Source organism: Stegodyphus dumicola, chromosome X2 (assembly GCF_044657685.1).
Source record: "Stegodyphus dumicola isolate Sdum_Otavi_A_Nest chromosome X2, ASM4465768v1".
Lineage (NCBI taxonomy): Eukaryota > Metazoa > Arthropoda > Arachnida > Araneae > Eresidae > Stegodyphus > Stegodyphus dumicola.
In genome coordinates, this window is record NC_140781.1 from 167,268,765 (window position 1) to 167,295,031 (window position 26,267).

The following is a 26,267-nucleotide window of genomic DNA, read 5'->3' on the forward strand; positions in this document are numbered from 1 at the left end:
AATTTAATATTACATACAAGGAAGTCATGTGGTGTACATTTCAGATTTTTTTACATGTATCTGAATGCATTTTGAGTATGTATATGTCTAAACAGAACAGTGTCAAGAATAAGCCCAGAAGAACACTTTCCCAAGTTAAGAAATGAGAGAAATAGAAAAATCTAAGAAATTAATGAGAAGATGATAAAGCGAAATATTTTCAGACTTGCCTTAAATTAAAGAACGTAAGCACAATCCTGTTTCGAACACCTAAAATATCACTGTTTCTTTTTGTTTATTTGTTTTTATATTTCATTTTAGTATCAATTTCGTCGATTTTAGTTCATTTTAAATGAGTTTTATAATTCGTTTGGGGGTTGAAAGGTCTTTATTCTGTCCTTGCGTACATTTGTCAAGCAAAAGCATCGTTAAATTGCATTCGAGAGCGGTCGAAATGGATATTTTCGTTGAAAAATGGTATCCGGAATTTTTCGTGATTACACCCGAAAAATATTAAGGAAGTAAAGGAAAAGATACGAAAAGTCCGAAGTAAAGGATGTAAAGTTCTTCTCAGGACATATTTTATGATAGGCTTCTGAAAAACTAGCACCATTTATGCGAATTTATAGAAAAGGTTCTTTTTCCTTGTGTCATGTTTTGAAATCTTCTGAAGGTGTTAAAATCTTGCCGGAGTATGAATCACTTGATATTTGGAAAACTACCTTGTTGCTGTTCTTCATTTTTCACGAAAATGTGCAGTTTGAGGCAAAATAACTTATTGTTTCCTTTCACCTTTAATTTTGATCTGATTTGGAAAGCGAATAATTATATATACCATTTAGATTCTAAGATAAACATGCTGGAAATTTTAGAACAGTTTATGACAGTTATTAACTCTTTATGACAACACTTATCATTGCGACCATTCCATGACAAAGACTAGTGTACAAAATTTCCAACGGATGAGAATATATTAAATCAATTTTCAATTTGAGCATTCGCGATAATGTCATTTTCCTTTAGGAAGCGAAAAGTCGTTATAATGAGCCTAATCTGTAATAACAAAACACTGTTGAATACGCATTCAATTGAATTGTTAATTACCTTATCATACCCTAATGAGGTTTCAATCTTAGTGGAAAAATATTATTATCTACTAGCAAAAGAACTTAAGTAATTTTTCTTAATATTTCTAAGTATTTTTTCTGGCATTTAAAACACAGTCTGATTATGTAACAATCTGAGAAGATAAGAAAAAGGAGTTTTAAATAAAAAAAGCACACAAAAAAGAGGAATTTTATAGTTATTTTAAAATTTTATTCAGCATTAAGCCATGAGAGCTGTACAGTAAGTTAAATATCTAATTAAGTCTTGGCAATAATATCAGGTGAGTACTAATAATGTTCAAGGGGATTAGTTATCCTTGAACCAAGCTAACCTACTCCTTTTCATGCTTAGGAAAACATTTCACAAGAAGCAATAATATAAAAACCGTTTCTGAAGATTTAATGAATTTTTCTGATGTCCCGTCCTTTCATTTCTACAGACCTCGTCAAATGTTCGAGTCCAGAAATTATGAATTTGCTCTCACAATAAGCCTGATAACCAGTTTGTCAACAGAGATTATCATTAATGAGTCTCATCAGTAGCGACCTGAAAATACTAGTCTCTCAAAAAATGGAAGCACATATATGCAGCTTCTTTTGTTTTATATCCGAATTTGCTTTCTTGTGGTACAGTTTCGTTTTGGTGTAGTTTCACAAGGCCATAAATCTGAATCATATAGGTGTTTCTATAGAAATGAAAATCACAATTAGTTTCTTTTTAAATTTCAAGTTTAAGCATAAAAGTTTAGTTCAGTGGGATATTCGAGGACCCCTTAAGGCTTCGAACTCCTATGCGGCCGAATATCGTGCATATAACCCTATTTATGCCACAGGTTTGAAGCATGCTTGATGTGAGCTGTGGGCGAAGACATGGAAAGGTAAACGGTATGTAAAGGTGGAAATATGGAACTTTTCCTCTCTTTTTCTGTAACATACACTGGGAAAAATCTTCGCGCACTTACGCAACAGCGTAGTCCGAATTCTCTGCACACTGCATGCTATAGAAGATCAATCCTATCTGGAAATGCTCCATACAGTAATTCTGATAGAACCGACATCGACTGCCACTCCTCTGATGTCCGTGTAGAGATCGGCTGAGTTTGTATTCCTGTCAAAGTGAAAGCCAGTAATTGCGGAACATATGAATGAATAAAGTAAAGCAGCAAAAATAATACTTTATTCTTCACAGTGAATACAGAGAAGCATTTGCCGCTGTAATCTTTATTTAATTAACAATTTTTGATACTTTACTGAGTATTTGAGGAAAAAATTGTTTCCAAAGGAGTTAAAAAAAAGTTTAGTTGAACGAATACAAAACTGCCAGAAATACAAATAACCTCCTGTAAAGTCTGCAACTAGTTCCTCAGAAATGCTTTACTATAGAGGGAAAAAATTATAATTTTTTCCTAAATATTATGTCATAACTAAAACGGTGTGTCGTAAATACTTTGTTGAATGCAGCAATCGCTTTGTAAAATTTTCAGGTTTCTGAGCATTTGACGTATAAATACCTTTTTGATTTATGACTTCCTGTCATTGATATATGATAGGGCTATTCAGAAACATTGCCTACGATAAATAAAATCTTGGAGAGCCTATATTGCCTTGACAATAAATTTTCACTGTGAAAGAAGTTTTCAAAGACTATCCAAATTATTAGATTCGAATCATATGGTATAAGATAAGTTGTTAAAGTATAAGAACTTCCCGAAAGACACATTTGTGGTGATGTAGATATATAGAGGCTGTAGACATTTTTTTTTTTCGTTGGTTATTGAAAGCTTCAACAAAATGTCAAGGGTTTTTGGAAATTATTGAGCAGCAAAGCTATGAGGTCTTCTGTAGTTTCCTTAATAATTTAATTTTGCAATTAATATAATCAAATTAATATAAAACTCATCGTTTCTTTTTAAAGTACTTGTGATTAAGAACTTCCTGAAAGACACATTTGTGATGGTGTAGATATATAGAGGTTGTAGACTTTTTTTTGGGGGAGGGTAAGTTTGGTTATTGAAAGCTGCAACAAAATGTCAGGGGTTTTCGGATATTATTGAGCAGAAAAGCTACGAGGTCTTTTGTAGTTTCCTTAATAATTTAATTTTGCGCGAATCTGCACGAGTTTCCTGTTATTATTGAAGCTATCCGTAATTTGCTTCAAAACTGCTGTTATCTTAACTCTCTGGATGTTTGTTTCGTATATTCTCAAAAGGATCTGACACTTTCTGTTGAATGAAATCAATCGAAATAGAATGTTGTTGATTTTGAGTTGTATTACTAGGTTTCAATCTCTAATACGAGAAAGATTTCGACTTATGCTACTTTTCTTGGGTAATTTTTTTAAGTAAGAAGAATCGAACTGTAATTAATTCTTTAACATACTTTACTATTCGTTGTTCGCCAATCACATGAACTGCAGTTAATAATCCGTTCATTGCTAATGTCATATCGCCGATCTTCGCATACAGCTATTGTCTGCACTAAAACTTCTCTGATTGGTATTCTGTACCATTTTTTTTTCTTTTGCAGATCGCTAGTATCTTTACAGTATCCGAAGCAAACCTTATTAGCCCTTTGCGGCACAGTGTGTCCGGTATGGACACACCTAAAACGTTCCTTTTGTACGCACAGAAAAATTGAATGAAAAAGGATTTATAGGTTACTCTGAACCTTCTTTATTTATAGCAGATGGCAGCTCAACACAAACCAGTCCCTATATTTTAGCCATGTTTAGTTTTAAGACCCTTATTTTTCAAAGAAATCTTCCAGATTATTTTTTAGGGTATAAAAAGAATTGTTTGAAAAGGAAGTTCTATGTTATTTTTTTGGCTGTATGCTAATCTCCTTATTCTATATTAGTTTTAAATTTTTACCTTGAAATCTTGCCTAAAATCAAATGGCGAAACCTAGGTGTGCCCAGACCGGGCTCACCGATCATCTAGGACAACTGAGAGTCTGTATTCTTTGTTTCTCCGCATCTCATCGGTCAGTTCATTGACAACAATGCTCGTTTCAGCACTCTTTTCGAAGCTCTATTTTAATCAGTGTGCCCACTTTGGGCACACCCACAGAATTAAAACGATAAGTGCTATCTTCACAAAATTTTACTTGTGTACTAATCTAGGCCTAATTAGACTGCCCACCTTTTTTCTTTTCTATTTATCAAAACTCCAACTTTAAAAGGTAGTTTTCCGGAAAGGGTTAAAGCAGTAGTGTGTTGTGAAGCCTCGAGAAAAATGTCATGAAACTTTCGACGTTTACATTATACATTACAGTCATTTGCATTACATTTTCATTACAAATATACATTCTTAAAGTTTCCTTTTTTTTAACATCATAGCTGTCAGAATACTTTACAATGACTATAGTGAAATCTAAACAGAGTAAAAGAAAAGATAAAACTTAAAAATGCTTTGTATATCGATCAGTCAGACATAAGGCAATATCATGAAAAATTCTGTGTGTAGCACGTCAGCAGGTTGACAGTAGAAAATGTATGAAAATCCCTGTTTACTATTATCTAATTTAATGTTCCCGATGTAAACTCAATTGTCTCCTTGCATTCAGCCCGCAGTCATCGAGTGTATAAAATCACGAACAGTCGTAATTCGTCCTAGTTCTATTTTCAGCGAACGGGCTAGCAACGCGGGGCTCTTAAGGTTTGCCCTGCACTTAATATGAATATGAATCAGTTTTACTCTGGAAAATCTCTACGAAGGTAACCATTCCCTCAGGTAGAGGGCCTATACCCTCAGATAGAGAGTATTCTTTCTTGGAATAAATTTGCTACTTCTCAGCCACTGCAAGATTTTTTTTTCTTTTTTCTTTTTTTAAGAACAGTTTTATTTCTCTTATTCCTTTCTTTCCATCTTCGGGGATACAAGTTAGGAATACAAATTTTTAGATCTATCAGATAGTAATAGTTCTTTCGAAACTAGCAGATGAATGGAGAATTTATTTCTGAATATAAGGCTCGATTGCATTTACTCTTAAGTAAATAAAACTACTTGCATTTACTCTTAAGTAAATAGTACTACTTTGTGTGTGTGTGTGATTATGGCAAAGCCTCGAGGGCTATCTGCCTAAGAGGAGGGATGCCTTCGTGGAGGACTTTCTAAGGGAAACTGGCTCGTATACACGTTACACATGGGGAAAACCACGAAAACACCCATGCAGCCAGCCCGTTCGCGGGATTCGAACCTCGGACCGAACTACCAGTGTTCAGCGATTTTACCGCTCGGCCGCTGGTGGGCAGTACTACTTTGATATAGCTTATCTTTTTCAGATATTTTTTTTTCCCCCTATCAGAGTTACCATATACTTCACACAGAATATTGGGTGAAGATTATACCGTGGCACAGTAAAATGCATTATATTGTTTAAAAAATTAATCTTAACCAGTGTATAACCAATACCTATTAGGCTAATAAACTGAAAATAAAAGTTTAGATTGTACTACTTGGGTTCCGCAAAACACGCCGCGATTGCTATCTACCTAAGGAAAAGAATGCTGTTATGGAGTAACTTTTTAAGAAACACTAGCTGGTATTCACGTTACACTCGGGAAAAACTACGAAAACTCCCATACAGCCAGCCCATGTGCTATGATTTAAACTCTAGTCGAACTACCAGTGTTGAGTGATTTTATTTTACTGCTCGGCCACCGGTAGGTAACCCAAATTTGGAAAAAAAAAAAAAAAAAAAAAAAAAAAAAAGGGAGAGTAATAAGAAAACCTGTTCAGATATATGAGATACGGTCAAGAATATTTTGAAGAGAAAGCTGAACTCATTTTGTCAAATGTTATTTAATAACTGCTGCCAAATAATTTTTTACTACTTGTTTTTACATACTTCTGTTACTTACTTCTTGATTTTTCTAAATGTCACAGTGCTTATTAGACATATATTAATATTCTTTGAAATAAGTAAGTACTAGTATTTTTAATACCTTTCTTGATTTAAAATTAATTTGGATTTTGATTGAAATAGTTAAGTATTTATTGAAATTATTTTATGATATCTATGCAAATCAATTTTCAGACACATTTTCTTAATCAATTCTTCATTTACTGTAATATAATTTCAGGCAAAACAGGGACTAAAGTATTTTGGGATGTGATTACCGATTCTGTGGCTAATATCGACATATCCTGGGTAACAGATGAGGTAATACTTGGAGGACACCCTGAGAAATTAACGGTAGTTGCAAAAAATAAAGATGGTAAGTGAAATTTCGCCTCATTCTAAAGCATGAAATCATAGTTTAAGTACATATATATGCTCTTGAATTTAAGGTAATATGTTTATTTAGAAATTATGTCTAAGATCCTAATTACATAATTGTTTATATGGACACAGAGAAACTAACGCAATAAACTTGCGTTGTTTTCATAATTAATTAGCTTCACTTGTACATAAAAACAGAAGTCAAATATCAGAGCAAATATATTTTTTAATTAAGTCTTTTGCATCGAGTATTTTTAGATTTCGTTCATTACCTGATCAGCTGGATTATTGCATTTGAAAGGGACGTAATTCATTAACTGATACTTTGGAGAACAGAGGATTTTAAAAGCCAAAAGCCTTAAAAAATCACATTGTCCTTGTTTAAAATCCAAACTGGGCTCTTCGAACAACAGGTTCGATATGCTAACCGTTGCAAGAGCACGTCGGAGAAATTTCTTCATTCCTAACAATGTGTCCATGGAGTTGCATTAATTGTTGTTGATGTAAAATAGAGAAATTGCTTTCTATTTCATTTGAAATTCACAGCCATTTTGACGACATTCCATACGTCTCTCTGGCCGTCCCGAAAGGTATAGGATTAGTAAGACGACAGTTTTTGTCATTATAAAGCTTTCTAATTTAAGGCGTAAAAGTCATTGCACCTGTTTAGTAGGGTTTAAGGTTTAAGCCACAGCTAATCTGGGAAGGGAAAGTTGCGCATGCGTAAATATGTAGTTGCTTAAACGTGATTGGTTCAATCGCTTCTTTCGCTGTGACTGATAATTCTTATACCAAGTTGTCGTAAAGTTGAAATGTTCGAACTTTTAAGACAAAATCCTTAAACCAGTTTTTGTGACGTAGCGAAGTTTGGTTGCTTAGCAACGAAAGCTCGGCTTAAACCTGTTAGGACTTTAAAACCACCGTCTGAACGAAGCTTTAGAGGCTATAAAGTTTTTCATTCATATTGTTACTCCGTTCTGTTTCAACTGATTTTACTTTACTTATTGGTTATTATCTTTTTATTTATTTTACTAAGTTCGTCCCATGTTCTTCAATCAAAAATTAAGATACATCTGATTAATTATTTAGCTGTTTCACTCTATTTATTGGTTACTATTTTTTATATATATTTTTTAATTTTGTCCCATATTCTTCAGTCAAAAATTAAGAGACATCTGATTAATTATTCAGCTGTTTAACCTATGATCGCAGAAGGGTTTCCATCTAGATAGATTACACGATTTTTTCAGATTTCTGACCATCTGAAACCTTAGGTTCTCGAACTTTTTCGTTTAGCGGCACAGTTTCGTTCTGCGGAATACATATTTATTGCCGTATAGCGGCATATCCCTAGCCCTCTAGCGGTACTGAAACGTCGATCACTCCCTAACTCTAGCGAAGCATGTATAAACCAATGAACAGTCACCCAGGGTTGCTAGAGATACGATTCTGACAAACCGTACGCCGTACGACAGCACCTCGACTGCACCAGAACTTTCTGTGATAGTTCTAGTCTTAGCAAAATATTATTTCTGTAATTTAATATAAAATTCGAATAAATATAATTTCAATCAACATTTTAAATAAGCTTTGTTTTTCAATTAAAATGCACGCAGCTGTAAAATGCATTGAATTGGACTGCATTGTTGGTTGACAAATGCTATCTTGACATCAAGAGCGTCATGTTTTTTTCCATCGTTAATGTTATGTTATTGCCTTGTTTTGCTTAGTCGTAAAAAGATCTGCATTTTAAAATAAAATAATAATAATAAAAAAGACTGTAGGCTCTATCTTTTAGTTTAAAGAGCCACTGGTGTTTAATGCGTAGGATTACAAACGATGTGTGAGGATGTTATAAAACAAAGTAATAATAAAATAAAAAACAATATTAAAAAAAATCCGGAAGCTTTCAGATTTTACATTACGCCCAAAGGGGCGTTTTTTAACATTTTGTGTGTTACCTTTATTTATTAAATATTATGTTCTTCGCACTTGACCCATAAAATTAAATTCAAAAACAATATTGCAAAATAATTTAAAAATGGGCAAATTTTTAGAACTTCCGATACACAGCCTCGCGCGTTGGAGATAAAAATGTTTTTTTTTTCGTACAGTGTTGCCATTGCTCGCTTTGAAATCGTTTAGTTTGTTAATGAAAAACTCGTTCAAGTTTTACAAACAAATTCGGGCTTCCAGATACCCATATTCGGGTGGAAATGTAAGCTATTCAAAATTTGATGGCTCTAGGTACCGTTGTTTTATCACAATGCGAGAAATATACATACATTTATGAAGATTCTTCATTACTTAATTTCCTTAAATATATCACAGGACGATAATATTTGGTGGCAACAATTTGAAAATTGAAACGCACATGTAAAGTTTTTGACGCGAAATGCCAAAACGAAATTAATAGCCGTTCTGGGCTAATGCCCTTTGGGTTAAAAAAAAAGATTTTACACACACATACATTTTATTTATTACATTTATTCATTTAAAATGAGCTTATGTAAAACTGGTCGATGATATGAGAAACGAGCTACATAATTCAAGATTTCTGCAGTTATATTCCTAGTAAATGTTAAATGTATAAAGGAATTGCCAAGTGTTCTTGGGTAGTTATTTGGCATGATATTGAGGTTAAAATTAAGTACCATAAAATCGGATGCCTTTCATTTCGTTTGACGTCTACGCTGAAATTTCCCATGATAATAATAGGAATACCTGCATCTATAGTACACTCTTCATCGATCAATAAAGTAGTCTTAGAATATTTCATCAGTCCACTAAAAAAGAACATTTCCAAATCTCCTTAATTAACAGTTGGATGAATGTATGTTCGACAAGTTCGAAAGCCTCCCATCCTTCTTTCCGTACCAGCAACCTTTTAAGAGGACTTTCACCTAGCCGCATATTTACACGGCGCGTTCGGGGGATTCGAACATCGAAACCGAATCGTTTAGAGACTTTACCTCTCGGGCGCTGGTGGGCCTAAAATCTCGGAAAGAATCAGCGGTCTTACCCCACTCGCCACTACTGGACATGTATTTAAAAACTATTCTAATATATTTAAACAAAAATAACAATTTCTTTCTGACATGTAATATATTATTGATAGTTTTCATAAAAGTTCTTATGATTCCCTTCGATTCGCCATAATTATTGTTGGGTGGACTGTGCTTACTTACGGCTAGGATTTCAAATCACCTAAATTTTTCCAGGGAAAAAATATTAAATTGTTATTTATCATTTTCTTCCAGCTAATGCAGTTTTCAGATGGACAACTTATCTATCAGACTACATAAACATTCGCTTTCCTTATTAATATTTCAAATAATTTTTGGTAGATTTTTGTACGATGTATATATTTCTAGAGCAACGCGAACCTGATATAATTATTGTAAACAGAGCTGTGAAGAGAAGGCTTAGAATCTCCTGTTTTTAGGCAGGTACTTAAAATAAACTACACTGGAAGCAATATTGAGAATCTGTTCATTTGCATTCTGTTGTATGGGGAAACGATTATGCGATTAATTTCTTCATTAGTACTTTTTAAAATGAGTTTAAACATAACCAAATAATATCTGCTTAAAACAAAATAACAACAACAACAAAATAAAACATCTTTTTAACTGTTCTATAACAACATATTTTCACAATGTATTCACCAGTAAACTGATATAACAGAAATTTAAATTTTGTGTCATTCATTTCCATCTGGAACAAAATTTTTCCCTTAATTATTCTTTGGATTTGCGTATTATAACACAACGAGTAGGCTATAAAATCATATAGAAATTACTTAAAGGTGGATTTGCGTATTATGATAAAACAAATAGGATATAAAATCATACAGAAATTACTGAAAGGTCCAAAAGTTTTAGTTTCTATTTAATTTTTAAATTGTACATTACTTCTGGAGTTTATATTAATGTTTTTATATTAATTTAAAAAAAACTGTAAATTTTATAAACCTGCAGTGGTTTGAATTTCTCATAGGTTCTCAAATTTCGGATTTTATCAAGTAACGTTTATAAGTTTAGAATTTTCTTCTGAGTCGTCATTCATTGATTCAGTGTGACGCACTTCAGGAGTATCAGAATTTTTTAAGAGGAATATCAGAACCTACCGCAAAATCAGAGATTTGGAATTTAATAATGTACGTTTTAAAGCATCGGATTCAGTTTGCACTCATGCAGAACAACCTATCTCTCTCAAACTTGTTCAATGCAGGCCCTCGTAAAAGCCGGCGTGGAAAGATTGAAGCCATACGTGCCGCAATAACCACGTTCATGAAACTACTACAAAATTGTTTTTTGCGCATTACACGTGAAGAAAGCAAGTCGTTCAAAAAGTCGCGGTTGCTTAGCAACCGAGGCCAATGGCACTCAAAGCACGTAAAGCACCGGAATCACGTTTGTGTGTAGCGTGTCGTAAAATGAAATTCATGGATAGGATGGAATCCAGAATTATATTTTCCCGATTCACCTGAAATTTCTGAAACTATACGAAAAACTTCCAGACGTAGTTCTTCAATAGTATACGATGATATAAATCTGGATATATAGATCTACGTTGTTATACACAAGTCGTTATTTGTGTAAATTCACGCAGCTTGATTTTTGAAGGCAAGAAAGATACTGTCACGAGCCGTGTGGTTTTAAATGATTAGAAACTCTTTATTTTTTAACTCGTTTTTGTTTCATATGTAGCCGCTGAGCTGTCTCACAGGATTTAATATTCCATTTGCGAATTTTTTAGTAATAGCCTTTTGTTTTCCCAAAAGCCTCTGCGTCAGTATTTATACATTTTAGAACAGGTTCAGAATTTCTAAGGTTCAATCTTTAACCATCAAATCGTCTCAAAATAGTTAATAGCAGTCTACCACAGACTTTCTTTTCTTTTTTTTCTCTTCTTTCCTTTTTTCTTCTTATTATTTCCCAGACTTATTTTATATATTTCTGTAGCTGATTTTTCGTCAGTAATTGCATATCTTTGGGAAAGTTTAATACTCTTCAGTTTTATTCTTTAAACGAAGTCTTGCTTGATTAAAATGTTATAAGAGTTTCTGTATAGGAAGACCGAAATGCAGAAGATGGAACTATTTTATTACGAATAAGTCAAAACTGAAATTCTATATAAAAAAAAACTACTTATCTGTTTTTTGATGTGACAGTTATAATTTTCGATTAATATAAATATTCGGCTCGAGTGATAATAGAAATTCATGATCGCCAAATTCAGGACTTAGCGTGAGATATTAATCGTAAAAATTAAAATACATAATTATTATATAATATTAAAAAACATAATTAAATTTCAAACATAATGTAAGGAAGGACTGAGACGAAATAAGAGTAGTAGAAAAAGATATATAACCCAGAGAACAGCTTGCACCTGAGCCACTGAAAATTAAAGTGGCTTTAAAATTAAAATTAAATTAATTAAAGTGGCTTAAAATTAGTGGTAAATTAACACGGCCTGGTGCTAGCCATTTATTGGCTGGTTCAGTCTAAACTTCAATTCTGCCGCTGTAGTGCCTCCATAACTTTGCTGCCTCTACATTCTGCTGGTCGGTGCAGCAGCACTTGCACTGGGTCTGGCGCCAGCCTTCAGCTTTATTTGTTAGTAGCATTTAAACGAAAACCAAGACATCTGGGATTTAATTCTCTGTAGAAGAGTAAAGTCGTGCTTAAATGGAGAATGTCGCTTAGAGGCTTACGTCACAGTCCTCATGGATGTTCTTATTTACTTCCAGATTTTGAATAGCATCTGTCAGTTGAAGTAGGATCATTAGGATAACAGTTGAATTTTTACGTGAGTGAAGCATATGAATGTCATTCTTAGAGACACAATTTCCGGCAGAAGAAAAAAGAAAAAGGTAACACCCCTTGAAAATAATACGCACTGTTTTTGTAAAGATAGACTGTTGGTATTTTCCTGAGTATTCATGAAAAAGAACGCACCAATAATATTATCTTGTTCCACTAGCGCTGAGCGGTAAAGTCATTGAACACTGGTAGTTCGATCCGGGTTCAAATACCGGCGAATGGCTATTTGCATGGGAGTTCATATGTTTTTTCCCATGTGCAACGTTACCATTTTTCCTTGGAAAATCCTCCATAAAGACATATCTCCTCTTGGCGGATACCTTTGTTTGCATCTCTATAATACAAGTAAAAAAATAATGCCATCTTCATTATCGTTAAAATCTAAATATACTAAAAAAATTTTAAAGATTAATGTGAATTTCATGAAAATGCATTCTATATTAATATATAAAATGTTACTTTTTCGATGCATGCTTAGTAGAGAGTATGTGGCTAAGTAAGAAATTAGATTATCTGAATATGGCAAAGCCACGAAGGAGAGAGAGGTGCCTAAGAAAAGTGGTACCTTCGTGGTGAATTTTCTGATCGAAATTGATTCGTATTCATGTTACATATTGGAAAAACCATGAAAACCAACTATGCAACCAGTCCGTTCGCCTGAGATGGAAACCAAACTAGGTTGAATTACCAGTACTGCTTTATCTTGAAGAGCTAAAAATATATCCAAAAAAGAGGGCAAGAACTCGTAAATAAGAAGAAAAATAAACTGTGGTCTTTGCGAAGTATGCCTTTTCTCACAGATCTTGATTCCAGTTCTAATTCCATATTACATTGTAGAGACATTGGGTTATTTGGAAGCAGGAGATGTGAAAAATGAGCAACGCCTTCGCCGGGACTCCAACCATGGACCTCTCGAATACGCGTCGAGCGTGCTCACCACTACACTACGAAGGCATGCTAAGAGGGTGGGAGAAATACCTTATAACATTATTACCAAACAGGTAAAAATAGCGTGTCTGCTGTTGGAAATTTTCCTCAATGTCGTGATACACAAGTAATTGCAATTAATGTACAGTATTATTTAAAACATATTGTTTTCTTTACGAAGCGGCAACCCATGCTATATAAGAATTGATCAAATTTAAATAGCATGTTGTTTATATATGCGAGATTTACGATTGTAGAGTCATTAGGTTAACTGGAAGCAGAAAAGATGAAAAATATGCAACCGCCTACGCCGGGAATCGAACCACGGACCTCTGGAATACCGGCCCAGCGTGCTACCGTTACACTACGAAGGCACGTTAGGGAAGTGGGAGAAATACCTTATACGATGAAAGCTATATATTTACTATTTAATTCTTGTCTCCATTTAAATATAGAATATAAAAATTAATAATTTTTTCACTCATGTCATCTTAGAAAGGGGACCCAGAGCCCCCCCCCCCAAAAATAAATAAAAAAATATTTAATAAAAAAAATCTTCAGATTTTATAGTACACCCAAGGAGGCGTTTTTATTTATTTACACATACATACATTTTTTAGAGCACTTGGATTAACGCCTCTTTGGGCTAAAAATATTTAAAACAGCATATCTTTAGAATTTCCTATAGACAGTCTTACGCGCTGGAGATAAAAATATTTTATTCCGTACAGTGTGTTACTACTGCGTGCTTTGAAATCATTGAATTTCTTCGTTAAAGTTTAAAAAATATGATATTTTGTAGAAAACTTCAAATCTGGAATTCCAAGTCATACCTTGAATAATACATAAAAATGCTTTAAAATATAAAAGCCGCGTTTTCTTTGGCACATAAATAAGAATAAAAACAAATATATACATCTTATGTTATCCTCGAACATTTAATTGATTTATGGTTATATACAAACTGACACCATCGTTTTTGGAATCAGAGAATCATTCTTCCTTAAATTGAGATAAATTATATCCCATTTAAATTTTTTCCCAAAAACAGGAGGAGGGAAAGTAGTGAAATCTTGTAAATCAACATAACTTATTAATATTTTAACATAACGTTCTTATATTTTTAAGCAATTATTCCGCCTTCCTTAACCCCAATTAAACTGATTTTATCTCAACTTAATTGCATTAAAAAGCATATTCTTCATCATTAAGATCACTCCATTTTAAAAGTATCATCTTTTCTGACAAGATCAGTCCCTTGTAGCTCCCTTAATTCCTTAATTCGAAAAGAATAGATAAAATATTTACGATTATCCCTTTCCTAATTTAATTTACTGCGGTATAGTAACGAAGGAGAGGTATTTTGAAGATACAACGCCTTATTTTTTTATTTGATACTAATCGGTTTTGAGGGTCGTAAAAAATCGCCAAACTATTGTTGATGCCAGTGCTGCCAAAAATAAGTGCGGCAACCCTAACGCAAGAAAGGAAGTATAGTAGTAAATACCTAAGATTGATGTTTTAATTTAGATGAAAGATTAATTTCATACAATACTTTTTATTATTATAATTTATATAAAAAAGGCTAAACATGACTGAATGGAAGCATAAGAGTAAATAACTATTTCAGATCATTATTTATGGCCCACCAGCGGCCGAGCGGTAAAGTCGCTGAATACTGGTAGTTCGGTCCGAGGTTCGAATCCCGCGAACGGGCTGGCTGCATGGGTGTTTTCGTGGTTTTCCCCATGTGTAACGTGTATACGAGCCAGTTTTCCTTAGCAAGTCCTCCACGAAGGCATCCCTCAGGCAGATAGCCCTCGTGTGCTTTGCCATAATTAAATACACCACACCAGATCATTATTATAATTTGTATAAAAATTGCTAAATATAACTGAATGGATGCCTGCATCGCTATTTCGCTACCGAGTTATCGCTAAAGCATACTTTTATCTCGTTGGTTGTTCAAACATAATTTTCTATAATGAATGATGCCTTTTCTTTGAAAAAATTCTCGGTAAAGTGCAGAATCGCCCACTTAATTGTTTGCCGCTTTTCACAAGGGTAAAAACAATTGGATTTTTGTCAATTTTCTGTTACTTTTTAAGTGAAAATAGGTCGATGTGTACATAGATAAAGTTGTGCGCAGTGCCATTTTTGTGCGATTCTGGGATTTTTTTTTTGAAGTGAAAATAGGTCGATATGCACATGGATACCGAGTAAGTGCAATTTTTAAAAACGCGTCAAGATGTTGGTGATTCTGCACTTTACCCAAAATTCTATTGCATACTTTTCGTCATAGGCAATTCCAAAGTGTTAAATCCATAGCGATTTAAAAATTAAACTAGTATTGCAATGGCGTCTTAAGAAATATAGAACTATATAAACTTACGCAATCTGAAATCAGCGCGTACGCTAGATTTGGCGCGTTGTTAAATGGACGCGTTTGCTAGATTTGGCGCTTTTGCGCATACATTTTCGTTGCAAATTTTTCTTACGGTCTTCAAAACGGATAAATTAAAGTACCTTTTATTTCAACAGGCTAAATCTCAGTATACGAGGATAGTACTTAATGACAATACTAGGTATTGGTTATGCTTGCGTTTTCCAAATTGCGTTTTTCATGTTTCGGAAGCACGACTTAGGATATGTATTAGATTTATACATAGCATTGTTCTAATGTAGGTATTTTGACACAAAATCAGACTTTTTCTGAAATAAAATATCAATTTTATTCCATATTTCGATTCTATGACTCAAATTATGCCAAACTGCAAAGTTTTGTAAAAATCGCACGAGCAGTTTTTTAAAAATTAGCTCTCAAAATTTTAGCTCTTCCGTGTTCATTTAATCTTGTATATATATTTATTAATCTCTCCTTTTTTTAATAAATTTATTTGACTCTTCCTTTCACATTTCGATATTAGGATTATTCCAAATAAAATTCACCCATTTTTTTAGATTTATTTCTAAAATATATATTTTTATAAATTTTTCGAAACATTTTTTGAATTATAACCTATAAAAGTTTTGCCATCATCTTCAAGCAGATGTATTCCTAAGTATACCTGCAAACAATTAGAGTGTTTTTATTCAAAATTTCTTAAGTATACACGCGAATTTACATATTAGCGCGTTTCAAAATTTGGCATATTTGTTATAAGCGATAGTAACGCCAAATGTGGTTTGCGCTCTTTGTTAAAATTATTTGAAAGTAATCGCTTTAAAGTCGCTGAACACTGGTAGTTCCGACCTAGGTTTAATTTCAGGAGAACTGTCTGGCTGCTTGAGCGTTTTCGTGGTTTTGTTTAACATGTATACGACCCAGTTTCCCTTAGAAAGTTCATTAAGGCATCCCTCCCCTTAGGCAGAGCGCCCTAGCGTGCTTTACCGTAATCTCAATAAACCCAAAATAAACCAAACCATTGTTCATTATGAGCTTGCTTCTTCCTTCACTCCAGTGAATTATGCTGCTAATCTGTAGTGCATAGGATATGATTGTTAGTCTAATGGTTTTTTTTTTTTTAGCTTTTAAAAATTATTTTGTAACTGAGTTGTTGCCAAAATTTTCGACTTTGTAAACAAACCCGAGTGACGTATTGCAAAAATAATCATTGAAAGAAAGTTTCAGTATCATATTTCAATATCCTGTTATATTGTGAAACTTTCGAAATGCTATCGTATCACGAATTGAAGAAAAGGTATTAGTTACTGGATGTTTAGCTGTATACACTGTTCAGTATATTACATACTTTAGAATAATATCCAAATTTTATGTATATGTTTTATTCTAATATAAATAAATTATATAGGAAAATTAAGTTCGCAGCAGAAAATGTATATCTAAAATTTTGTCCGCCAGTGTCCGAGGAGATAAAACAGCTGAAAACCGAAAGTCCGATCCTGGTAAAAGAGTTCAGTTTTTCTTTCCATATGTAACCGTTTTTAGGTATAAGGAGCCAGTTAACCTTAAGAGTGTGTGTGTGTGTGTGTGTGTGTAATTATGGAAAAGCCTCGAGGGCTATCTGCCTAAGAGGAGGGATGCCTTCGTGGAGGACTTTCTAAGGGAAACTGGCTCGTATACACGTTACACATGGGGAAAACCACGAAAACGCCCATGCAGCCAGCCCGTTCGCGGGATTCGAACCTCGGACCGAACTACCAGTGTTCAGCGACTTTACCGCTCGGCTGCTGGTGGGCAGTTAACCTTAAGAAGTTCTCAACGAAAGCATCCTTTCTCATAATAGATAGTTCTCGCTATTAGTGCCATAATCTTTAAGCAATGTTTAAGATTATTTTCATGCTTCGTATAGAATCAAGGGTGGAGAGTAATAATTTTATTATATTTTAAATTATACGGATTTCCCTCTGATAAAGTGTCACCCTGATGGTTTTAGATTTTGTCAGCAAAATGCAATATATTTTCAAATCTCAGACCTTTAATGGTGAAATTATGTATAAGAAATGAATATCTTTTAATGGATTTCTATACTTATATTTTTTAAATACTCCTTTCCAACTCGGAAATGTTCATCTCAAACTATAATATTTAGAGTATCACTTTTCAAGCATAATATATTTGTGAATTTGAACTTAACATTTTTTATTATTTTCTCTGATGTTGACTTTTTTCACATTCAGGGCACACTTTTACAAGCATAAATGGCTTACACTTTGAGTGGAAAATAACCTCTCAGCTGGATAGTCATGCAAAAAAAACAGCAGATGGAGAGGAAGTTATCAGGTATTTACTTGTTTATACTGTTAGAAAATTTTTTATCTAAATACTAAAAAATTATAAGATTAATTAACAGCGTGCTCTTATATAATTGTTAAAACTTATAGTTTAGATCAACAGTTTTAATTAAAACATATAGATAGTGATGACTCAAATGGATTTAATTATTCGACTGGCATATTTAGTTGCTTGAACTCGCAGCTTACTTTGGCATATTTAGTTACTTGGACTCACAGCTTAGTTTGGCATATTTAGTTACTTGAACTCACAACTTCGTTTGGCTTGTTTAGTTATTGACTTTTAATTTATATTACCAACAAATATTATTTAAAGCGTGAGAACCGCTCCAACAATCCCTTTGCCTTCTGTTTTGTTGTCATCCTCAGTTCAGGCGCCGAAACGGTAAAACCAGTGACCCCTGGTCGTTCGAACCCGGTTCAAAGTCCGGCGAACAGACTGGCTGTATGGGATTTCGCGATTTTCCGCATGTATAACGTGAAAAGTCCTCCAAAAAGGCATCTTGTTCAATGAAGAGATAATTTTTCGAGTTCTCTGCCATAGTTTAAATAACATAATCCAATCAAACCCTTGTTCAAGGTTTATATTCTTGACGCTAAAATTTGCCGTTGTTTATCCAATCCAGCCACTGTCATCTGATCTCTCATTGCTTTGATTCAAATGCTGGACGAGTCTGAGATTAGTTAATAAGATGCGCAGTTCCAGTGCGCTAAGTGGTTAAAGTAGTGAACTTCTGATAATACATCTCGGATTTATCTTTCAAGTACTCAATGAACTGGGTGCAAAGAAGTTACGTGTCTTTTCGCATGTAGTGTAAATATTAGCCACCATCCACGAAGTATATACTGTTTAGACAAGTAAATTTCGAGTGCTGCCAGCCAACTTCCTAAGATTTCTTTATTTACCACGTTTGCGTAAATAGTATGCAATAAAAAGTGATTTTAATCATCCCTTCCAAATGTAAATTCATATAAGCTATATGCTTTAACAAAGAAAAACAACAAAAATGAATGAATGAAGAAAATGAATAAATGAATGAAGAAAAATGATTTTGCTTTTTCTGATGTTTGAGACGTGTTTATACGTTTCCAGCCAATCAACTTTTACGAGGCTGTAGTAAGGCTGAAGGAATTCAATCCTTGTAGCCTTTTAAGTTAATACCTTGCTTTTTATTTAAAATAGATACTCAGCAATATTTTCTTTCCTTTTTCCATTCCTTCCCACCCTCATAATGGCGGGCACTTATTAAACATTCTACAAGAAGTGTTATTTGATGGTTTCATCAACGAGATATTACGCATGCGAAGAGTAGAAATTCACCCCTTTTTTGTCCTAACGGTCAAACTTTGTTAAATGGGATAGCTTCGAGGGCGGTTGCGGCAGTCTAAAGCGATTAGCTGTTCAAAATTTTCATTGCATGATAACTATAGCATTTCTTGTAGTTATAAGTTATCGCTTTTCTTAGGTAAATAACTAATAAATTAATTTTGTTATATATATATAAATCAAAAATAATTTCAACTGCACGTGAAAATTTAATGCTTTTATTTTTAATAGCAGTTTTACTTTCGGAGTGTTCTCCAGAAAAACAATTAAACCAAGAAGAGAAATCAAGAAAAAAGATTATCATAGTCTTGCGTTTCTTTATTTTTAATATCATGGTTAGTTATTTAACTAGTTGAGGAAAAAAAATTGAAGACTTTCTGCCCTAAAAGGGTGGGCTGCGAAGAGGATTCTGAGAGGGAAAATGACCCGTACGTTCCTAACGTTTGGAGTATGTTGGAGTATGAAACCTGTATTTTGCGCATATAAGATTTTGGGCCAGAAATACACTACTACTATCCTAACGCTTGAGAACGCCAGAGAAATCCCATAGAACTAGCCTATTCTATCGTCGGAAGCCGAAATCAAGCTGAATTACCAGACTCTCGTAGTTTTAGCCACTTTGGTACTAATGAGCTCCAGTTACTGCGTTAAAATTCTAAAATGAGAATTATTTGTAAAATAAATTGCACCTAATTCAGTGACTGCCTAAATTATTATACTGCAATCCACAATCATTCGTTGTTCATCTTTAATAGCGAGGTATTTAACTAAGATGGAATCGAGATTACTTCATGAGAAACATAAAAGAAATAGACTTTGAAGCTCAAATAAACCGGTAAGACCGAGTAGTACTTACTGACAGAAATATTAAACCTGGTTGTCGGAAATGAAAGGAGAAGTAAACCGGATATAATGTCGATGCTTCGCAAATGCTTCCCAAATTCAAGAGACCTGAAAAGAAGATAAGGAAGATTGATTGTGCTTTTTTCCCCCCGATGCTGTTTCCTGAATCTTGTCACCTTTTATTTGGTGCTCATTACTATGTGACAGATAGATTTCTATTTTTGGCTGAATTTAAGATGCGTTGCCAAAGTTAATTTATTGCAACACTAAATGTAAGAAATACTGCCGTAAATTTTCGGGAATTCGATTTAGAATGAAATATACAGAGTTATGAAGGAGAATATACAGTCATGATTTGTGAGATAGTAAAATGATTTGGAGGTAAAACATTGCAATTAATTTTTATTAACGATATATTTTTTAACACGTAAAAACACTAAACAGAGAACAATGCTTAAGCAGTAGTCTTACACATTCATTCAAAATTCAATTAAGCTTACTAGCTGCTGAACGGCAAAAGCGCTGAAACTGGTAGTTCGGTCCGAGGTTCAAATCCCGAGAACGGGCTGACTGCATGGGCGTTTTCGTGGTTTTCCCTTGTAACGTGTATACGAGCTAGTTTCCCTTAGAAATCCTTCCGCGAAGGCATCCCTCTCCTTAGGCAGAAGGCCTTCGTGTGCTTCGCTGCAATCAACTAAATCAATCCAACGTAAGAACTTTTTAAATATCGCCTTTAAGGAGTTTTCTACGCAAAAGGTTTAGGTTTGGTTTATTTAATTATGGCAAAGCACACTAGGGCTATCTGCCTAAGGGGAGGGATGCCTTCGTGGAAGACTTCTAAGGGAAACTGACTCGTATACACGTTACACATGGGGAAAAACCACGAAAACGCCCATGCAGCCAGCCCGTTCTCGAGATTCGAACCTCGGACCGAACTACCAGTGTTCAGCGACTTTACCGTTTGGCCGCTGGTGAGCGCAAAAGGTTTAGATTCAAACATTTAGGCTCAAAGCAGTGGGAAATAATTACTGTTAAGCTATGTGGTTTCTTCCCTTGGAGTATGCCTACGTGGAAAACGTTTTTCGTGCAAAACTACACTATGCCCTGCTCAAAACTGTTAGGAGAACAAGAATCGGTACAAAAGAAACTAGAATTGATAACTTTGTAAACTGAACATGTGATTTCTTCGCACGATACAGTATAATATTCGTTACCATGTAAACGTGTGTGAAAAAAACGTGTTATACTTAACCTTCTGTGCACAGGAGGAAATTTAGTAGAACGATATTCATATTAGCAAAAAGAAAAATACGATTTTCTAAGACGGTAGCTTGAGGGAAGTTAAATGTATGGTCCCATCGATCGAATAAGGCAACGGCATTGCTGTGTTGTATGGAATTAATAGTATTACCGATGCAAATTTGTGAGGTGCTTAAACCATTCTCCAGGTTTGCAGCTCACCACTGAAGACAGTCTACTGATTAGGAAGAATCGGTGAAGGCTGTGGTTTTACTGTAATGCATCTGTTAAGATATTACACTGAGCGTGCCTGAGGCACGCTCTCAGACGGATTCAAACAAAAGAGGATGTTAGAGACTCCCGCGCAGTCGATTACGCTCTTCTCTTAGTAGTATATCCAATCTCATTAGCTGATCTTTATGAGCTTATCATTTATGAAGCGAAGCCTCACCAGTGACTAAGTGTTCAAGACCGCTAAATACTCGTAGTTCTAACCATTCAAACCCAAGCGAACGGCTTGGCTGCTTCGGTGTTTTTCGTGGTTTTTCCCCAAGTGAAAAGAAAATGCAAGCCACCTTCCCTTAGAAAGTATTCCTTGAAGGCATCTCTTCTTTTAGGTAGTTAGCCCTCGTGTCCTTTGCCATATTCAATTAACCTGACTAAGCTTACATGGACAGGAAAGAATCAGCGTACCTGCTGCAGCACAAGTACCACAATTTTAGTAAGAGAATTTCGTTTGTATGTGTCTGGGCGCTATTTCGTGTGACAAGTCCTTATGTACAGCTATATTTGTGTATTTCCAGACAGTTAATCCATTTGTATCGTTAGGTGAAATTTCGTGCATAGAAACTGCTTGGTTTCCTTTGCCAATTTTCCCTGAGAACTGGCTTGTAAATTTCATTCTGAATCTTGGCTTGTTAAGGAGCACAACTCTTCTCAATTTATCGGGTTTCCAATGACGATATTTCTCAGCCCACTTTCTACGCAAGTGGCTGGGCTCGCCAGTAGCCGAGAGATTACTACCGTTGAATACTGGGAGTTCGACCTGGGTTCGATCCCAAACAAACGAGCTGGTTACATACTTGGTTTTCCTCATGTATAAACGTAAGCCAGTTTTCCCTGGAAAGTAAACCGCAAACGTATACATTTCCTTAGGCCGACAGCCCTCATGAGCTTTGCTTTTCAACTAGCCTGACTTATGTGTGTATCTAAAGGAATATGCAGCACTGTTTTCATGTACAATGACCCTTCTAGGGACAATGGGTAATTACTTCGAGTTGATATCCTCTGTTTATTCCCCAAATTCGACGTTTTCGGTATTTAGAAAAGATAGTACTTTATTGATTTACGTCACCAAATTCACACATTGTTCTAATTTTTTTATTATATTTTATTTATATAGTTTTCGAGCCGTTTACTTATATTACACTAAAATTGCGAAAATTCTAGCTCAACCAGTCCATCGTGCTGTGTTCGACTGAAGATCGAATCAAATTGCAGCGGTGGGGACGTGAAATGTGGGGTCCGCAACAGCATTCATTACTTTAGATGAACTACGTTATGAATGAAAATTTATTTCGAGAATTGAAAAGTTGTATAGATAAAGCAATTTTTAAGTTATTCTGTAATACTTTAACGTATTTTATTAGTTGTGTGTGAAGAATGAAGTAACCACGAGGATAAGCAGCAACTACCCCAATGAAGAATAATATACAATAAAAAATATGACGCAATGACACAGTTGAATATTCTTTCCTGTTTCTTCAAAAGTTAGTTAGTTCTAAGCACTGGCCGCTAGCCCCCTCCCTTAGCAGGCGAAGGCTGCCATATGGCTATGAGCGGACAGGCCAATCCAACAACAAAAGAACGTTAAATAAAGAAACACGAGAGCATAAATTGTTAAATAACGGAATGAAACAAACTTAATAAGCATCTGGTGAAAAGTTTAGATCATACAATCATAGAAAACGAACTAAGAAACTCAGAAGAAAAAACGGGTTACAAAAGAAATAAAATCACAACACGTAATACATCCCAAACACTCTCGGTGAAATCAGTATATAAAGGTATCATTTCCATTTCTGTGTTCTTTCCTAAGTTTTAACTATTTTAAGTCAGTCTGTATAAGTTTATATGTGTCAAAAGTTATTAAACTTTGACTCGGTTCTAAATCTAGGCAGACGAGCTCGCTGCGTAGCTTTTTCTTTAATTTTCTCCATGAGTAATGTAATACGAGAGAGTTTTCCTTAGAAAATTCTCCACGAAGGGCATCCCTTCTCATAGACAAATGTTTCTTGAGTGCTTGGCCATAAAGATACCAATAAACAAATCAAGGTATGGGAAATATAAAATTACTCGCTATGGGATATTCAATAAGTATGGGATATATGAAATTACTAGCAACTGATATAACTCGAGATTTACTCTGTCTCAAATAAGAGACTTATTTTGCTTCGTTTATGAGCAAAAATTTGTGCTTATTTGTGTTTAAGGGAGTATCATGTAAAAAATACTGATCCCTTAACCACATTTTTATTTAAATCATTTAAGCTTAAAAAAAATCTACTTAGCAAGCAATTTACTTCAGAAAAAAGAACTGAAATTCCAACTATGGAGTTTATTACTGTTGTTTATAGCAGAAACCATGTTTATTACTTTTAATCTGAGCTAAGACAACCAACATATAAAGTGTTGATGAAGGAGGGTTTTTTTTTCCCTTTATTAGCAAAATATGTCTATAGTCAAGATAATTTATGTAATTTGTGCCCATCTCTAAATTTGCAAATGAGCCATCATAAGTAGAACTGATATTAGAAGCTGGAAAAGTCCGAGCTTTTGGAATTGTTTCATTGTAGCGAGATAATATAAACCAATTTGAAATTTCCAGCAAGAAAATATGCTTTTATCTTAAGCTCATTTTGATTGCGGTAAAAGTTTTCTAAACATAAGAAATATATCTCTTAGATTAGTTATTTCGATAAAAAGGAAAGAAACAGAATGACACATTTTAAGAACTTTTTACTTTGAACACGAGATTACTATTACGAAAGAACAATGCATTTAATGAAACGGTTGCAGATGTGTCTTCCTGTAGAAAATTGTTTCACGCGTGTTTATACGGAAAAGATTTTAATTTTGCATTCTTCACTCATTTATCTGAGAAGCTATAATACATGCAACGAGTTTTGCTAAAAATCCTTGTTGAAACCGTAGAATGAAAAAAACAATTAATTCGGTTATCTTGCTAAAGACGCAAATTAAATTACTATTTTAAAATATTTGCGTATAGAAGTTTAAAATGTAAAAATTTGGGGATTACATAATAAACTCAGTAATTTATTTAAATAAAAATCAATTAATGATATTACACAGTTATTTTTATTTCATAAAGGTTAGTGAAATTTTCTGACTCCAACTACGAATCTGCAAAGGATACTTTGGAATGGGAGCAAAGAGGGATGTTTGGCCATAGCGTTTTAGTTGAAGCAGTGAATTTAGGTTCAAGTATAATTCAAGCTTCTTTACTGGGAAAATCGTCAAAGGTAAGTAAATTAGAAGCACATGAATATAATTTACAAGTTCAGTCGCTTTCATCTGCATTACAAATCAAGGTAATATGTATGTATTTTTGCAAGCTATTGATTCGTTGATGTTTCTTTAAATAATTACTCCAGATAAGCAGGAAAAAATCGACAATTTATTATAAAAGATCACGACACATACCAAAATAACTAGCTGCAAATAACTCAAGAACTCGGATATTAAGCAATTTCTCCATAGCATGCGAGACACGTCGCGTAAATTCCCAAATCACTCACAGCTTAAACTAAAACACAATTTAGCTAATTCTCTTTGAACCGCATGGTCTTACAGCTGATTACCAACTAACTGGTCTTAGCTCTAGGAGCTGTTTTTATGTAGTATAGTAGGAGCATCTGAAAGCTTAGGGGAAAATCGTTCGTAGGCCTTCGAAAATGTGTTTTCCAGAATCTTCCAGGAAATCGCTAAGTTGACAAAAAAAATCATCAAATACCTACAATTGGAGACAAAAAAATCGCCGCCAAGGCCTTTTTAGTAGCGTATTTGCCCTCCATCTAACGTTCTGCTTAAGCTATTTTTACAATTTAGACCTTGCTGGATTCGGAATTGAAAGATCTACAATTCTGTATCGAAAATAAACTCTAAAACTAATATCTTATAAGCAACAATATACATGAAAGACAATAATGCAGTCAAATAAATATAAATATTTACAGAAATTTACAAGACTATGCTTAAAATTAAGCAAAAAAGCAACCTTAGTTTTGAGTAGATTTTAAAACTCTTTTGCCGAACTTTAAATTTCATATTGGCGTGTTCTATTCGAGTTTATGAGACCACCAGTGGCCGAGCGGTAAAGTCGCTGAACATTGGTAATTCGGTCCTAGGTTCGAATCCCACGAACGGGCTGGCCCCCTACGAAGGCGTTCCTCCTCGTAGGCAGATAGCCCTCGAGTGCTTTGCCACAATCAAATATGTTGTATAATCACCATAAAACCACTTGTCCAGGATGCACCCCGGTCAAGGAAGCAATTACCAGGGCATTGCAGGCCTTGGCTCACTAAGAGTTGTTGCGCCACTGAGTTTAGTTTTTAACCACTGTAAAATCATGTATATTCCTTAGATTAAAAAAATCATTTTAGGAACAAGAATAAATTGCAATAGGAATTTTCAAGAAATTCAGTTATTTCATTAAGTATTAAAATGTGGAGATTTTCTCATTTTGTTCAATAAAATATTTACAGTTAGTCAATAAAGTCTGCGTACATCAAGAAAAGTAATATCAAATCCAAATTTTAAGGTGCGAAAAGGGTAGTTTTTTAAAGTTTTATTTTTTAAATATTTAGTTTTAATAAGGCACTTTGAAATTATTTAACTGTAATATTTTCATATCTAATAATTTATTCACACTAATTTTTAAAAGATAAGTGGCCAGAAATCAAAGCCAATAAAGTTTGCGTACAACGCGAAGGAGGCGGGGGATTTCTTATCTAACTT

General features: G+C 34.2%; 1 protein-coding gene across 3 annotated transcripts in view; it reads left to right on the top strand.

Moving 5' to 3' along the window:
• Nucleotides 1–26,267, top strand: part of LOC118182114 (nuclear pore membrane glycoprotein 210-like) — a 139,538-nt gene that overhangs the window by 28,530 nt on the left and 84,741 nt on the right. For all 3 annotated transcript variants that reach the window (XM_035351400.2, XM_035351401.2, XM_085808850.1), the window contains 3 exons: nucleotides 6,169–6,303; nucleotides 17,708–17,810; nucleotides 24,622–24,772. In XM_035351400.2, the coding sequence (XP_035207291.1) occupies nucleotides 6,169–6,303; nucleotides 17,708–17,810; nucleotides 24,622–24,772 (389 nt within the window). The remainder of the gene's footprint in view (nucleotides 1–6,168; nucleotides 6,304–17,707; nucleotides 17,811–24,621; nucleotides 24,773–26,267) is intronic.